The 17,155-nt window shown below is 35.9% G+C and overlaps 3 protein-coding genes across 4 annotated transcripts; 1 reads left to right on the forward strand and 2 right to left on the reverse strand.

The window, feature by feature from the left end:
• The first annotated feature begins 2,793 nt into the window (after positions 1-2,793).
• LOC132174813 (Transducin/WD40 repeat-like superfamily protein) lies at positions 2,794-8,786 on the forward strand. Its single transcript, XM_059586499.2, has 12 exons — positions 2,794-2,943; positions 3,056-3,171; positions 3,869-3,898; positions 4,005-4,141; positions 4,259-4,438; positions 4,581-4,644; positions 4,751-4,858; positions 5,374-5,527; positions 6,531-6,620; positions 7,206-7,261; positions 7,384-7,441; positions 8,062-8,786. The coding sequence occupies exons 1-12, from the start codon at positions 2,862-2,864 to the stop codon at positions 8,352-8,354; spliced, it is 1,368 nt and encodes a 455-aa protein (XP_059442482.2). The 5' UTR covers positions 2,794-2,861; the 3' UTR covers positions 8,355-8,786.
• Positions 8,787-9,206: 420 nt separating this feature from the next.
• LOC132175538 (mitochondrial pyruvate carrier 1) lies at positions 9,207-10,509 on the reverse strand. 2 transcript variants are annotated; one of them, XM_059587505.2, is made up of 5 exons: positions 10,402-10,509; positions 10,054-10,173; positions 9,868-9,922; positions 9,636-9,771; positions 9,207-9,503 (listed from the first exon to the last, which is right to left on the reverse strand). In XM_059587505.2, exons 2-5 carry the CDS (start codon positions 10,144-10,146, stop codon positions 9,464-9,466), a joined length of 324 nt encoding a protein of 107 aa, XP_059443488.1. In that variant the 5' UTR covers positions 10,147-10,173; positions 10,402-10,509; the 3' UTR covers positions 9,207-9,463. The 2 variants fall into 2 exon arrangements, with proteins under 2 accessions (XP_059443488.1, XP_059443489.1); XM_059587506.2 differs by having other exon boundaries at positions 10,054-10,187; positions 10,402-10,504.
• A 1,579-nt stretch (positions 10,510-12,088) lies between these two features.
• LOC132176623 (O-fucosyltransferase family protein) lies at positions 12,089-14,362 on the reverse strand. The gene is made up of 6 exons (XM_059588882.2): positions 13,698-14,362; positions 13,346-13,514; positions 13,130-13,219; positions 12,763-13,046; positions 12,423-12,681; positions 12,089-12,319 (listed from the first exon to the last, which is right to left on the reverse strand). Exons 1-6 carry the CDS (start codon positions 14,360-14,362, stop codon positions 12,089-12,091), a joined length of 1,698 nt encoding a protein of 565 aa, XP_059444865.2.
• Between the last annotated feature and the right edge of the window lie 2,793 nt (positions 14,363-17,155).

A 17,155-nucleotide genomic window follows, 5' to 3' on the forward strand; every position in this document is an offset into this window, starting at 1 on the left:
TATACGTGTCATTACACATTATTCATTGGCGCCAACGAGTCCTGTAGACAACATATGCTTTCCCTTCGGCCGGCACGCGACAATTGTTGTTTGAAGTAAATCATGTGAATCTCAATCGTTTTTGTGTGAGCCTGCCGCTGCTGTTTGTGAATTTTTGGTTTTGTTTGTTTATGTTGTTCTGGCTTTTAATTTGAGCATGGATAATTTTCGGTGTGAGGGCTTATCTCTTGTGGCCTTTTAAATAAAAGCTTTTGTTGTAGGGATATGATCAACCCATGTTTTAGATTTAGTCTGCTATAAACAAATCTATGTCATAAATGAAGTTTGTACATGAGTGAGATCGGAGGTTATGGATATGATTTGATTGTTAAATTTTTCGATATATCTACGACTTTGTAACCACATAGCTTTTGCCTATGTTCTTAAGAGTTTGATGCTCTATAATGTAAGAACTTCATATTCTAAATCTTTTATGAAATGAGAAGAGATTTACTTTTTAAAAAATAAAAAATAAACCCAATCACGTGAGTTTCACATAAATTTTCTCGTAATAAATTTGCTTAAATTTAAATATTATTAAAGGACTAGCATTCATTTTAGGATGTGAATCTACATGCCTGTAATTTAGATAATTATCATGAGAAGATTTGACTCTAAGTGCTGTAAATTAAAGACACTCAAATTTAACTCTATTCTCTCTTTTATTTTTTCATACACCAAAAGCAAATGCATGTAAAACCCATTTACCTAAATACATTTTGACCCCAAAGTGCTAATTGCTATAGATTAAGTTAATCTACGGTTCTATTTATGCCATGTAAAAATCTTCAAAGATATAATAATACATTAAATTATCAAATAATTCTTCTGCTTCAATTGACAGGATTCTATTTCATGACGAATGGTTGTTGACCATGTGGTCCGCAAGTTTGACGATTTCTAGTCTAGATATTGTGACGGCGATCTAACGGTAGCTGTTTTTTTATTATTTTTATTATTGTCTTTTTTTGGACTTTACAGAAAGATCAAAGACTTGTTGTTTTACCTTTACAAAAATGTCAAAAATCGACACATTTTTCTAATGTGGTAAGTGGTAACCCCAAATTTCCAAAAACATGTATATTGAATATTTTAGTCGTCGTCCGAGTTTTCTTTTAAATTGGGTCGAAAAAATTTCTTTAAACTCAATTTATAAAAATAATATATGTCATTTAAACATGTGAGATGCACATATTTTTTTAATAATAGGAACAAAATTAAAATAAATAATAGTAAAACTCATGTAGATTTCACATATTATTAAAAAAAAACACAAATTATTTTTATAAATTAGGTTAAAAGAAGTCCTCGGACCCAATTTGAAGGAAAGTCCTACCTTTTATGGTCGGTTGAAAAGCAACCAAACAATGGTAGCATGCCAAGTGTCAACCACAAAAGGGATGTACTTAAAAAAAAAAAAAAAAAAAAAAAACAAGACAAAACAAAAAAACACAAAAGGATGTATTATATTGAAACGACACAGTCCAAAGGGACTCCAACGACAAAAACATGTCAAATCAAATAGATATAATGCGTGGATTGAGATTTCTTATAATAAGTGGTTGATTTTTTATTTTATTTTTAGATAAATAGGATATTATATATAGCAAATCAGATGAGAGACGTGTAGACTGTAGATCCGCTTGGGCCGCTTGTTTTCCACAATATTTATTACAAGCACTAGTTGGATTAGTTTATCTAGTACTCATCTGCTTTTCAAGCGCTTGATAACTATCTTTCTACTTATATTTCATTGGATCGATTTTTATATGAGTATTTAAAACCCCATTTCCGATTGTTTTGTGAGAAAATTCTCGAGAAAAATAAAATGAGTGATTAAGCATGTTTTGTCGATGCGTTGTCGATTTAGAGGAGGCAAGTGAGCAGATGAAAGGTGATTAGAGAATGAGCAACTCAAATAAGGATCTTCTCTTATTAAGTCCTCCTGAATAACATAAAAATTAAGGTAACTTAAGATAGAGAGAGTTGCATGACCCACTTATTCCAATTGAATAAGCTTTTCAAATTTTGAAAATTTTGTGGTTTTAAACATTAGGAGCATCTAGATAGCATGGAACACACATCACTCAGTTTGGCGATTCATAGTCCAACGATAAAACGACAAATATATATATATATTATGCAAGGTTAGTAATTTTTTATATGACTAACAAATTTGGCCTGAATTTAATACGTAATTAGCGTGTTAGGGTTGAGGGGTTTTACCCGTTTAGTTAAATGAGTTGTGTTAGGATTAATCTATATAATCTTATACTCATGTTTCAAAACAATTCACAAACCCAACACTAACTCAACACAAAATTAGCGGATTAAGGTTGAGAAGTTCAATTTATTTAGTTAAATGAGTTGAGTTATAATTGATCTATATAGATTTATACATATACCTCGGTTCGACCCAAACTCGACACACAAATATAAATTGTCACCCCTAGTATTATGTGTGCATAATATATATTAAATATATATATATATATACCCCCATTCAATACATTTATTTGGGCTTTAGTCCAAGTTCACAAGTTGAGCCCAAGCATACTCGAACTGGAGATGATTTATTAAAGACGCCCATCTTCAGGTTCAAGCTCAGCCCATTTACCAGTGGGGGTCCAGAAACAATAATCAAAACAAGGAGTAGGTGGAAAATAGGAAACTCATTAAACGCAGGTGCATAAATGGAAATACTAAAAATACTGGGTGCGGAGTAATATTTTTCATACTTTATAACCGCGGCGAAGACGGAGCAAGGGTTTAAGGAAGAGCTCTGGTGTTCCATTGGTGGGTTTTTGAGAGATCGTAGAAAGATGCCTCGTACGACCACAATAGAGTGCCCTGGTTGCCCTCCCCTTCGAGCTCTAACATTCGACGTGCTTGGTCTTATCAAAGGTATGTTCATCGTACCATTTTCTTCAAATTTTTTTTTTTCCTGGGATTTTTGTGCTTTAATTTTTGTTTGTAATTTTTTTTTTTTTTTGGGTTGTGTGCTTTGGGATGATAGTTATTGAAGCTCAAGGTACACAAGGAGGGATTCCTAAGGTGGTTGAGAGGTGGGGTGAGCCGGACTCTTCCAAATGCGTGCTTGCAGCTTCTATCAATGACCGTAAAATCGACCCGGTAAGTGTTTGGTATTACGAATTGTTTTGAGTTTTACGGAAAATTGAATTTTAAGTGTGTTTTTTGTTGGCCTTATGTATTAAGTTTTATATTTTTGTATAATGTTTTAGTTCCTATTGTTAGTTTGTTATGGTTAATTGAAGTTGTTGGATTTTGAAAATGATGACATGCTCTCATGTTTTCTGAGTTAATTGCAGAATTAGGTATGACAAATTGTTTGAGTTTCATTGAATTTTGACCATGTGTATGTTGGCAATATGTTTCAAATTTATCATTTTTTTAATGTTTTAATTCCTATTTGTTATTTTATTATTGTTAATCAAAGCTTGGAAAGTTTGAAAATGATTATATGCTTTCAATTTCTATCAGTCAAATGTAGAATTGGGTTTAAAAAGTTTCGTATAGAAATGAATATTGCAATTTTAAGCATTGTATCTTGGCTATATGTTTATTTGGACTGGGTTTCTATTACTGTTGAAGGCTTGTTATGCAGCTAATAGAGTTCAGTAATGTTAATAAGTTAAACAAATAATAGTGACTATGCCTTTTGATTTAAACTTCAGATTTTCTATCAATCCACTTTTAAAAATGTAATTAAGGCTCTTAAATCCTTTATTCTGCAACAATACTTCCATCATTCTCTCTGAAATGTTAATGTTGTCAACAGTTTTCTTATTATTTTATTTTCCCATTGCAGTTATTAGCAGTTGCAAGAAAAGGTGGCATGGTGAGTTACTTTCTAGGACTTTGAATATATGGGAACACATTTTGGTTTTCAATTGTTAGGCTTATTGAAGCGTCTTTTGAATATTTTTGTTTTTTGTATACTACAGATTGAGGTTTGCAGCCCAATTAATGGGGATGTTCGTTTCACGGTTCCTAATGTCAGTGATGCCAGCCTTCGACCTGAAGATGATGCTGTTGTTGGGTTGCATTTATTCTCCAGACAGAAATTGGAGCTGACATCCAGGTACTGCAAAATTGTTGCTTTCTGGGTTCTGATACCTTATTCGAAGTTCCCCACAGTTTCTGTATGTGTGTGTTCATACAACTTCTGATATTTGTTCAATTCATTGTCAATTGTTAGGTCCTGTACTTTGTTTACTTGTACAACAAAAGGAAACGCAAGCATGAGGTCCATTGAAATTACTGATTCACCTGAAGGTTCTGCCTCAGTTGGCTCTTCAAGAACATGGAGTGTATGTGCGTCTGGCAATATCTTATGTTCTAAAGTGGATGCAAGTGAGAACTATGCTTTATTTGGAGGGTGAGTGCTCTCATGCTACATAACTATGCATTAGAATCTAGAAGCTTGAGAATTACCTGTATCTTCATTAATTTCTGAGATATTATGGCGTTTACTAACTAATTCACAAGAGAAATAACGGTTTTCTTGTTTTCCATCTCAGGAAGGGTGTTGAAGTGAACATGTGGGATCTTGAAAACTGTACTAAGATTTGGGCTGCCAAATCTGTGAGCCTGTTTATTTTCTGCTAAATCTTGAACGAAAATTACAAATTGATTTCTTTTACATGCATTTTGTACTCACCTTTATTTCAATCACTTCGTCCATGTGTAGCCTCCTAAGAATAGTCTGGATATTTTTTCCCCGACTTGGTTTACATCTGCAACATTCATGAGTAAGGATGATCACCGTAAAATAGTGGCTGGCACCAACAACCATCAGGTAATCTTTCATGCAAATTCTTTTTTCAAGTTGGAATGATTAATTGGACATTTGGGAATATGACATTATTGCGGAATTTTTTCCCACTCCTAAAGTCCTTTGAGCAAAATACTATCAGGAATTTGGGTTTTACTTGTACTTGAGTTTTCTTCAATTTAGAGATTGTAAGATTTTATATCACAGGAGAGAACACTTGTGTTCTATATGTTGGTCATCGTGAAACATTAAACTAGTAATGACTAATAATAGACCTTAAAATGAAATTTACTAAATTATTCTCTCATTTGGGGCTGTAAGAAAAGGTCAATTATCTTTATATCCTTAGTTGGTTCTATGATATGCATATTATTATAGTCAGTTGCTGATTTTCGGAACTTAAAATGTTTTTCATATCATAGTTGAACGTGTTCTCTAGGAGGAAGTGCAATTTCTTTGTTGTTTACTCTCTAGTAGCTCTATCTCAGCTGTAATTATCTTGCCACTAAGAAACTTCTATTCATGGTTCTTTATAACAGGTTCGCCTCTATGATATTTCTGCTCAGCGAAGACCTGTTATCTCATTTGATTTCCGGGAGACCCCTATCAAAGCAGTAGCTGAAGATTTAGATGGCTATACAGTCTATATAGGGAATGGGTCTGGTGACCTTGCTTCTGTTGATATGCGCACAGGTAACAGCAGTTCCATCATGTAGTTACCTAAATTTGATATTCCATCTGTGTAACCTGTTAGTTTAGGTGTTGTGCTTATTTACATAATTGGTTTCTTCGGCAGAAGCCTTTTGTTATGACAAAGAAAAATCGAGTGTTTTCTGCATCATCTGGCTCATTTAGATTGGTGTTTATCTTCAACCAAATACTTTCCATGTCGTACCATTTTTTTTTAATCTAAGGTGATCATGTTTTATTTCTTGGTTTCTCTGTGTCCCTGTGGGTAGGTGCACAGGCACATTAATTGATTAATTTATATTGTTAAATGCTGGCTCTACCATGTACTCTCAGATGGGGATATACGAACTGACACACACACAAACACACCCCCTTATGCATTCTTAGATATGAGGAAAATGTTTTTCTTATATTTGTTTGAAATCCCAAAAAAAATGAGGCACCTAATGCTGCTCACAAACTATATGACCGTTTTCTTTTGGCTTCATTTTCAATGGTTCTCTTCATATGACATGTATCATCCTTTTGTGTTCTTTTCAGCCAAGAGATCATACCTGGGAACAGTCTGATCAACATAAGCAAACACCTAATACACTATGAATTTTTTATGCAATAGAAGTAAACTCAAGGATTTTGTAGAGTTTTATAATTTGTTATCTAAATTATGAATGCAGGATTGTTGTATGCACAGTATATGGCTGTTTATGTCTTTCTAGATAGGCGTTTTACATCCTATGTGCCTGGCTTGTGCTTTGCGCTTTTAATGATATTTTGATTATTTATATAAAAAAAATGTCTCATTCTATTTACTTAGGGTTGTTTAGTAACTATGACATCATTTTGGATTAAGCTTAATTATGTTGCCATAAAGCAGATGCTGAAATTGATTTTTTAATATTGTTAATGTCATTCTTGCATTGATTTCTTTGAATGATTTGAGGGATTTTTTTTTCATTTTTTAATTTTTTTTCTATATTTCGATAATAATGAATGTATTTCATTGCAGGGAAATTGTTGGGTTGCTTTTTGGGCAAATGTTCTGGAAGCATCAGATCTATAGCCAGGCACCCAGAGCTTCCAGTTATAGCATCTTGTGGTGAGTACATCGTAGGGTTTTTCCCTTTGTGTTAATTTACATAAGGATGCTGACGTACACACTCACACAACTCCATTCACACATACACATAAACAGAAAGAGAGATAAATCCATAGTCTGTGTTTCCTATTGTGTGTGCAATACCTTCCACTTTATTCTCTCTCTTTTTTTGGGTCAATGGGCATGCATCTTCACCACTAGATTGGGTTCCTTTTTTGAAGACAGCCACTAGATGGTTATGAGATATGGATAGGAAAGCTTAGTTTGGGTGGTATTGTAATCTGGAGAAGCGGGAAACAAAAGTAGGAAATTTTGATCCTAGTTTATGCTCAAATTACTTGCTATATCATCTACTAAGCAATAACATCCTTCTACACCCACATCTAACTTTTCTCAAAGTCACTCCGTTTATTAACATTTTAACAAAAAAAAAAAAAGAAGGCATATGCAGTTAGTTAGCACTTCATCATTTTGTGGGTTCACTGAATATTGATTAAATCATCCTTTAGACTTTTGAAGTTAGGTCCATTGTTTTAGAAGCAATTTTATTGACCACCAAAACTGAGAACTTGAGTACTTTTATAGGACTGGACAGTTATATACGCATTTGGGATATCAAGACACGGCAACTTCTTTCTGCGGTATGTTCTTATCCTTTATTATTATGGATAATTGTTGAAAGTTCTTGGCAAAAGAAAGGGCTGAAATAGTGTACTGCATTAATTTCCGTCTAACATTTAATTGTCTTTGCTGTTGGGTTTAGGTTTTTCTGAAGCAGCATCTTACAAATGTTGTCTTTGATTCCAATTTTGCGGACAAAGGTTTGTTTTCTGTTTTTGTCTTGTTTGCTATGGTAGTGTTATGCACACTATTGTATACCAAGGCGTACTATTGTATATTGTACTATGATTAGTCTATTAGTGTCATATTGTTACATTTGGTGAACACAGAGTAATGGATGTAAAGAGATTGAATGGAAACAGGTGCCAGTTATGCAATCTTTAAGTTTGAAGGATTGTATCACCCACAGGAGTGACTAGTCTATCACTATCTAATGAAACTACTACAAAACAAAATTGGAATTCATGCAAAAGTTGGATCATCATTGAAAGCAAAATATACAGGACGTAGCCAATCCTCATGTTACCTATTTTTAGATGATTAATGTTATAACTTGGGAGTCATTCCTTATCCTTAAGTTCAGGATTTCCCAGGACGTTGAAGATTGTCTTCATTCTCAAACCATTAATAAGTGAACAACTCATGCACAGGAATGAGACTACATTATACTCTTTTTTTTTCTTTTTTTTTTCCCTTGAATGTACAACATATGGAAACATATAAAAAAAAAAAATCATATGATGGTAGTAAAGTTTCTTATATAATGTTAACGTTATTCCACACCTACTAATTATACGTTTCTCATTCGTTTTGTGAGCAGAAGTTGCACCTTTAGCAGATCCACCTCTAAATGCTGAACAAATTGCAAATGAGAATGAAATCAGCGATGACGAAGAAACACTTCCTGTGAAAAGGAAGAAGGCATCCAAAAAAGAGGAAGGAAGCAAGAAGAAGAAGAAGAAGAAGGCAACTAAAGAAAATGCCAGCGAGGTACCTGAAGAAAATGAAGAAAGCGAAAAGGTGGCATTGAAAGAAAAGGAGGAAAGCAAGAAGTTAAAATCCAAGAAAAGAAGCAAAAGGTCAAAATACGAGATGGTTGACGATGCACCATGATTCATTTGTGTATACTGCAGAGAGCCAGAGTTGAACCTTGACATGCATTACCATTAAGAAGGTATGATGAAAGAGGCCACAGATTGAAGGGCGGTTGTCCCGGGTCCTTCTTTTGCAAGAAGAAAGACATTTTGGGTGCAGGAAGCCCACATTCATATAGGGAAATGATTTTGTAATTTATTCTTGTGGGAGTTAAATTAGGAAACGAGTGTTTGACCATAATGTAGCAAAGATGATTTTGTTAGTTTACTCGATTTGAGGACTTTGTTTTTTGATTCCAAACTCTATAGGCACCTGAAAGATCAAAAATCAAAGTCAGAGGTGTTTTGGTCGGGAGGGAGAATTATGCTTGATCAGTGACTGTATCACACCATAACAACATTCATTTTCATTTTGATTGATTATATGCAATGTACCTCATCTTCTTGCTTATTTTTGTGCCCACAATTTACTTGGCAGTTTACATTGGATATAGATCCCATGCAATATGTTAGACAAGGCGGGTTCATGTGAGAGCTTGCTTGGGTCTAACTTGTTCAGGCATACAGGCAAGTATTCGGGCTGTCCAAACAGGTGGGGTTCCACAGGCTCAATAAAATCACTGGAGATTCTCCTGTGCAAAAACATAGGCTAGAGATTGCCACTAGTGAAAGAATAACTAGAGTTCTCTCTCAATCTTGCAATCTTCACAGTTTATTTTTACACACAAGATCTCCCGTAATTTCTTCACCGAAGGCAAAGCCAAACTCAGAAAATACTGAAACCGTGGAACCAGCAATTAACATCAACTGTGCTTTTGATGCATTGAATCTAGAAATAGTTTATTTGCAACATGAAAACCAGTACAACACATTTGAATAACTTGATTTCAGCATCATCAATTACGAATTTGGAGCTCTATAGTTTCATCAGTTTCCACGCCTAGTTATGAAAACACAATACAAACAAAGATGACAGGGAACAAGATTCACTTAATAGTGATCTGCTTACGGCTGTAAGAGCAAATGCAAACCGCTTCAAATGAGTCTGATATGAGATGAAGAATGATTTCTGCAGAAACCACAATCCAAAAAACACTAGAACGGGTGGAAAAGATGGCAGCATCAAAGTTACTGGGATTCAGATTCCTTTTTCTTCTCTGACAAGTACCTATCAAAAAGAAAGCACACAAACCAAACCTCACCGTTGGAGTCAACATATTTCAGAGTTTTTCATTTACACCAAAAACTTATACAACGTTAGAAAGTAGCATCTTCCTCAAATTACAACCCAGCTACTTACCCCTGACCCTTTGCCCATCGTGAGAGTTGATAGAGTTGCACAGTCTCATTCGAGACATGGCATGCCAGGAGTAGATAGTTGCGAGGCTGTACCATCCATGCAAATCTCATGAACAACGCTGAGTAGACACACATTGCTACAAGCACCAATACCAAACATGATATTAGAATCTCAACCAAACAACATGTACCAAGAAAAACACTAAATCTTTTCCAAAGCAGACATGTTCAACCTGCTGTCATGTTGCCCGAAATCAGTTCGGGGGGTTTATTCATGTCCGCCAACCCCTGTCAAATCGCAGAACATAAACTTAAACAACTCATAATAAAGTATAAAAATCAGACCTTTACAAGAGAATAAACAAAAATCTAAATCTACACTTAAACAAAAATTGCGAAGTTGTGGTATCAGAGCATACCGCAGCAACAAATCCCCAATTGGCAACAGGTCCCCAAAAGTGAGTCGTTTTCGGACCGACCGGACTGTTCAAGAATGCCCGGAAAGAAGCCATTTACGACCGATCCTTGCTTGAATAGCTCTATAACAATCAAACTAAAATTTATCAATAAGCACTCCGTTTAATATAGATTCAATCAAACACGGACAGCAAAGAAGCCAATTTTTGGTCAACAATCGCTAGGGTTCGTTATACCGAAGCTCAAATCAGTATGATCAATCAAATTAATAACTGACACTCAAATTCAATCATAAAATACTAATCTTTCTCAATTAAAAAGAAAGAAAACCCAACCCTAACCCTAATTACCTGAAGACGATCGACGATTTTGCTACACGGAGAGAGACTCGAAGAAATGCTTGGAGGAAAGTAGAAGCAAGTGAATTTTGATCTACGTGGTGAGATTGAGATTAGGTGGAGCTGGTTTTATGGGAAATAGTGGTTTTGGCCAATGGAGTAAAGCCGCGTGGCGAGGAATAGATGCTTTTACCAATAGTATAAAAGTTCAGCGTAGATGTGTCCTTGTATTCTAAACCCTAGAACACCCGCCCCCCCCCTCCCCCCGCGAGAACTCCCAATTCCCTCTTCAGGAAAGGACTGAAAGTTCCTCCAAATCGCAAAGTTAACGGCAAATTCTCGGTCAGATTCAGATACAGATTCCTTAAACGTTGCAGCTTAAATATCCTCAGCCTCGTAAGCCACCTCTCTGAAATACGGAAAGCATGGTTTCAAACGGGAATATTTAAGCTGCAAAGTTTAGGAATCTGTATCTGTAGAGGGCATTGATTTCTACACCAATTTTATTAACGAACTACCCAACAATGGTAAGAAAGTGATTCACTTTTACTATTTCTTGAAGCCAATTGCTCTCAATTTGTACTTAATTTGTGTTTTAATTTTGAATTTTGAATCACAGGATTGTGTATGCACTTGCTTAATCTATTAAATTTGAGAATGTTACATTATTTTGTGTGCAATATAGTGATGATTTCAAAAACTATGCCGATTGCCGACTTAGGTTTCCAAACCTTTGGAGATGGGGTTAAAACATCGGAAAACAGTCATAGAGCCACAGGTATTTGGTCAGTATGGCTATAAATGGGAAGTTCAAGGCCAAAACCTTACCTTGCTACTGATACCCCTGAAAAGTTTAGTCTCACATTAGTGGGGCGATTTGCCCACCTCGAGTGCGTGGATTATAAAGGTGTTGCATGGCTGTTAAGTGTCATATTGGTTATTTATTAGGTGAGATTGAGCTTTGTAAGTGATTTTAAGATATTTCAATTCCAACTTGATGAGTCCTTTTGGAGTGATAGTGTAAATGTGGTTGACTCGCTCAAGTGAATTCTTCATAATGATGAGGACCTGAGAGTTTGCGTGGCGGCACTCGTATTGACATTCTCTTGAGCGAACTCTCGAGGTTTTGTGAGAACCAGAGTAGAGTATTCTGACTGTTATCTAACAATATATTCATATGTAAATCACTTTGCATGGTGATGTAGTGCAGGAAGGGAGCCAATGTAAAAGGATTCTTCATATGGTCGTGGATGGACAACATGGAAATGGGATCAGGCTACAAGGTCCGATTTGGCCTTAATTACGTGGATTACCTGGACAATCTCAAAGGTCACCCTACGAAGTCTGCAAAATGGTTCTGTTCCTTCTTTAAGGAATCAAAGTTGAAAGGACTTGATTATAATCTTAGTGTTGTAACCTAACCTTTTTCCTTTCCTTTTTCTTGGTGGGTTGAGTTGTTATGTTTTGCATGGTTCATTGCTGGTGTACAAGAATCATTATTGAGGATATGTCATCCTCTCGTTACTTAACAGTGAATTCTCTGCATTTGGTTTGTGTTTTAGGTTTGGTCTGCACAAGTCTATCATCATCTACAAAATTCTAGTAGTGATTTGAGTGGATGAAAAGAATTCACATATCTGTCTCAGATGACTTACAAATTGAGATTCATCAAAAGAAACAGATTTACTCATGAGCTGCTTCAAAATATGCCTGTAGGGTGTTTGCACATGCACTCGGGTACAGGGTATGCAATCACATCTCGATCTCTTCTGTTAGTTCTCATCTCAGGCTGGCCCTGAGATTTGCTGTGCAGCTTTCTCATGATGGTTCTGAATTCTGTATCAGAAATGGAGGTGTCTTCGAAGAAAGGAAGCACAGCTCGCTTGTTCGGCCTTATATATTTCATATGCCCCACATAGGCACGGTGACCCTATTAGTTAACAATACATACCACACACAAATATTAGTTAAATGATTAAATTCATCATTTTTTTATATGCAAACAAATAGAATTTGAAGTCTTGATCACTTACTTGCATGGTTCGGCCCATATTTCCACCATGGGAAGGTACAAAGACGTCACTGCTCAGCGAGACAATGTAGTCAATGGCAGCGAGAGCTGATGACTTGTTAATGTACTGTGAGAGTTCTCCATCTCGTGCCAACATCTCCTTTGTTACAAGATTTGAAAATTCTGCTACAAGTGGCTTCAGAGCCTGGCTGCCCCCAAATGGCTCTCCTCCAGCGCTGTAAACCCGTGCACTTCCGGGTGCTCCTAGAGCCTTCAGGAGCCTGCAGGTGCAGCACATTTTCAATTGCCTCCAATTTTAGAATAAAAAAAATTAAGTTCAGAGCCTGTGAATGTTGATATACCTTGCCATTTCTAATGCATTTAGGGGGCATAGTCCGGCAAGCCGCCTCTGACCGGAGGTCATGTTTAACCTTCCTGTTAGGTATTCAGGATGAGACTCCCGAAGCTTGGTGATAATATCATCATATTCTGCGCCTAAACCAGTGGGGCATCCAGTTCTGACCCACACATCCTTCTCTAGCCGGAGATGGAGTGCAATGTAAGGGCCTTCAATCCACATTCTTCTTGCAAGCCGATTTCCGAGCTCCCTAATCGGTGCTGCATATCTTAATGCATGGAACGCTACCTGCAATATGAAGATGAAATGAGGACATGCATGATGGCTGTCTGATATGAATCTATCTGATGGTGATTTATTTGCAATTGTACCTTACATCGAAGCTTCTGCAGATCTGGAGGAAGATTCCTGGAGAGTTTAGAATCTAACCCTTTTAACACAAGAACACCATCTTCATTCAGCTACATCAACCAACAAATGTTTTGAGAAGCATGAGGAGAAAAATGGTTTGTCTCTCTGAGACCTTGGCAACTAAATTATGACAAATTAATGCAGCTGGCAGAGTTCAATAAACAAAGAATTCTTACTTGGTTAAAGAATCTGCTACGGATCCAAAGCGGAGAAACATCATGAGGAATCTTTGTTTCAGTCGACTGTCTTGACATCAAATGCGTTGAAGGAAGGGATGATACAACTCTCACATCCGCTTGTAAAATTCTCTTGAAATGTTTCACGTCAAATATATCCGAAAATTCACTGTGATTATAACAAAAACAGTTGATTGATTAATAAATTTCCGTACAGTATTTCCTTTAAGACACAACAATTCGTATGCTTAATAGGTGCTTGAAATGTTTCACATCAAATATTTAAAACAAATGAATGCTGGAATTATATGCATTTAACACATAAAATTAAGTTTCCACATTTCTCTTTTACCTCTCATCTCCCCAAATCAGATTAACCTGCAAGACTGGCACAACTAATGCAGCTTCAAGAATTCTTGCAATAACAACCGCATCAACAATCTCATTTCTCTGCTGGTTCAAACCCCCTGAAGCCACCACCACCAAGAACCTCCTCTTCTCCTTTGAAATCTGCGCTGACGCTTTCCGATACCCAATACTGAAATCCAAGCATGGCCTGAACCCCAACCCATCTGGTTGCTGCCAGAACTCTCTCTCCTCCTCAGAAACATGCCCAACAACCCCATGAGCCGGTAATGGCACCATCACACTGTCTGACAGTCTTGGCTCGTCCTCATTGTCCGATACCATCAAAGAAAGCGACGCCGAGGTAAGCGGAGAGTGAGCGGCAGATGACAAAGAAGAAGAAGAAGATGAAAATGGTGATGGGGGAGAGATGAGAGGACATGAGGATGAGTCTTGGGAAGTTGGCATGAAGCCGAGAATGGAGATTCCCAAGAAAGTGAAGGAAAACAGGAGAGAAAGAAAGAAGACAGAGAGGTTTGAGGGTGTGCATAGCTTGTGGTTTCTTGGGTTGATCTTCTTGGGGGATGATATGAGAGAAGCCAACGGAGAAAGTGAAAGCAAGTAGGGAAAGAATGGTAGCGGGTTCATAGTGATGTTCCTTGCTCTTGCCATGAAACCAAGCTTTGTGTCCTCTTCTACTACAAAGTCTTGATCTTGGTTAACTGTGAGAGAGAGAGAGAGAGAGAGAGAGAGAGAGAGAGCAAATGAAGCTTATGTGAAAAGTACTGTGATTCTGAAACAACAAACTAAGGCCAACAAGGAAATCAAAATTAATGTCGAGTATACCCATGGTTTTATGAAAAAATTAGCAGTGGAATTGCACTGAAGATTCAAACAATGAGGGAACGTGGAAAAGGGTGTTTTGGTCATATAACGTTATCAATGAGGAAACGGACGGTTTTTTCAGTTACACATTCGTATTGATTTTCCCGGCACAAAGCTAGTTCAGCTTCCACAAAAAAGAAGAATACAATATTGAATTTAGCCTTGTTACGTTTGTATAATGAAATAGTTGTGAAATATGTAAAGATTACATGGGAAATGTAATTACCAAACATAAAAGAAAATCTCAAAGATACTTGCATATGGCCATTGTTACTTTAAGTATTTGAAATGAAGAACCAAGATTTTAACCATTTTGAATTTCTGTTGGGAGATAAAGCAGTTATTTAGTTTTTAACAAGAGTATATTAATATACATAGTTAAATACAACTCTAGCCCAAAAGCCTAAACTAATAGGTTAAGGTCTACTTAGGTATATTAACTACTATTTTCTCTCGCATCAAGAGTTGCAGATGCAGGCACAAGTACTCCAAACTCGATGCGTCCAAACACCTGTCCCAAGAAGCTAACCATGGCTCTAATACCACTTGTTGGGAGATAAAGCGGTTATAAAGTTTTTGCTAAGAGTACATTAATATATATAGTTGAACACAATTTTAGCCCCAAAGCCTAAGCTAATGGGTTAAGGTCTACTTAGGTTTATTAAGTACTATTTTCTTTTATATTTTCTCAATGTGAAACTCAAAACTCACAAATGTACTCACAACACCTTTCATCAAGGAAGACAATATTTGGTGAAATAAAACAACTTTTTTACCTTTATTAATTAACTATATATTAATTACCCAAAAGTTTTAGTCTAATAAAAACTATATTAATATAATATACCATATGCATATAATATATGTGACTTGTGAGCTACCTTAAGACTCTTTATAGAAGATTAATTATAATAAAATAAAGATGTAGTTTTTAGAATTGTTCTTTAGTTAAATATTTCACATATTGGGTTATATATTCTATGTATTGGATCTTATTTATTATAAGTTTGAGTTCACAAATAAGTTAAAAGTATTCAAATATTAATTAATTGATTAAATTCACACTTTTTTATAAGCATAATCATCTCTTTTTTCTTTTTTTTTTTGAGCGAATTATCTCTTCATTGATATAACAATTAAATGAGGCAAAATGTTACGTACAATGTCAAAGATATAATTTGGAATCTTCACAACTCAAACATTATCTATGACATACACAATAGTCTCTCGGGTTACTATAAGATAATATCTATGAAAAGTCTACAGCAAATTCCGGCGAATTACATCTCTAACCGTTGCTAGGTCATTGATTCCTTGGATTTTTTTATCTCCGCTACTAGTACTTTATCAATTGCATTCTTCTTCACTTCCTTTACCATAGTGACAATTCTTCTGTATGTTTGATAACTCCTCAATCATCGACCTATGGTTTGCTCCTAGAAAATGAACCATAAGAAAACAAAAGATCGACAGAAAACTAATTCCTTTATTCTTAAGGATTCGTAAAAACAAAATCTAAGAAAACAAATAAAATTTCTCCTTATAGATCGCTACTAAAATCATATCTAGAGAAAATACATTTTTATTTAAAAACAACAAAAATCCAACACACCCTCACGCGTTCTATGCGCTACTGCCTGCCAATCACGTGCTGCTAAAAAGCACCCGAGGAACATTGACACATGCACCCTAATTGATCTATGGCGGAGGCAGGAAAAGGGAGGGATAAGTCCCTCCTTCCCACTCTGCTATGCTCTCTCTGTGTTACTTTAAAAGCATAATCTTTTTTTTTTTTTTTTTTGACATGTCTACACAAGGAAAGTGAGATTCAAACTAATAACTTCCGCTTTATGAGGCGTAATTCACAGTCGATTGAGCTATCCCTTAAGGACTCATAATCATCTTAAATTGAAGCGATTGTCTGCATATCACTTATCACATATATGTTAGCCACTAAAATATGAACGTTTACATACATAACATTTATTATGCTTACAAATTGACTTGACAGTTTACCTAACATTTAATATTTCAACTACTAAAATATTAAAAAATGACACGATACTATTTTTATAAAATATAAACGGGCATGTGAAAATAAAGAGGCATATAGACTTTCTCAACCCCCAAGCAACTTATATTTATATATGGTATCTTTTATGTGAACAAAATCATTTAAAAATGGAACTGGACATAACTTTTTATCTCACAAAAATCAGCATCTTATCCCAAGAAGGGACTCAATATTCCTAAAAGAGTTGTACCATATATATATACACAAGCAGTCAAGCATGATTACAATTGACAAGCGCCGTGAATTTTTGTATGCAACTGGGGGAAGCTGAAGCTGAACCAGACCAATGGGATCGCGTCAATGGCCGAGTGAGTGAGAACCAGAGAATACACGTACGGTACGCTCACTCACATTGCACCACTCCCTTCATCGTACATCAAACGCATCATCATGGGCATATATTCTTCATAATAAATCCTGTCCTGTCCAAGACTGTCGACTGATTCCTACGCAAGGCATAAAGCGATCGAGCGACACAGAGAGAGTGAGAGTGAGAGTGAGAGTGG

This window comes from Corylus avellana, chromosome 3 (genome assembly GCF_965113065.1).
Source record: "Corylus avellana chromosome 3, dhCorAvel1.hap1.2, whole genome shotgun sequence".
NCBI classification, from domain to species: Eukaryota; Viridiplantae; Streptophyta; class Magnoliopsida; order Fagales; family Betulaceae; genus Corylus; species Corylus avellana.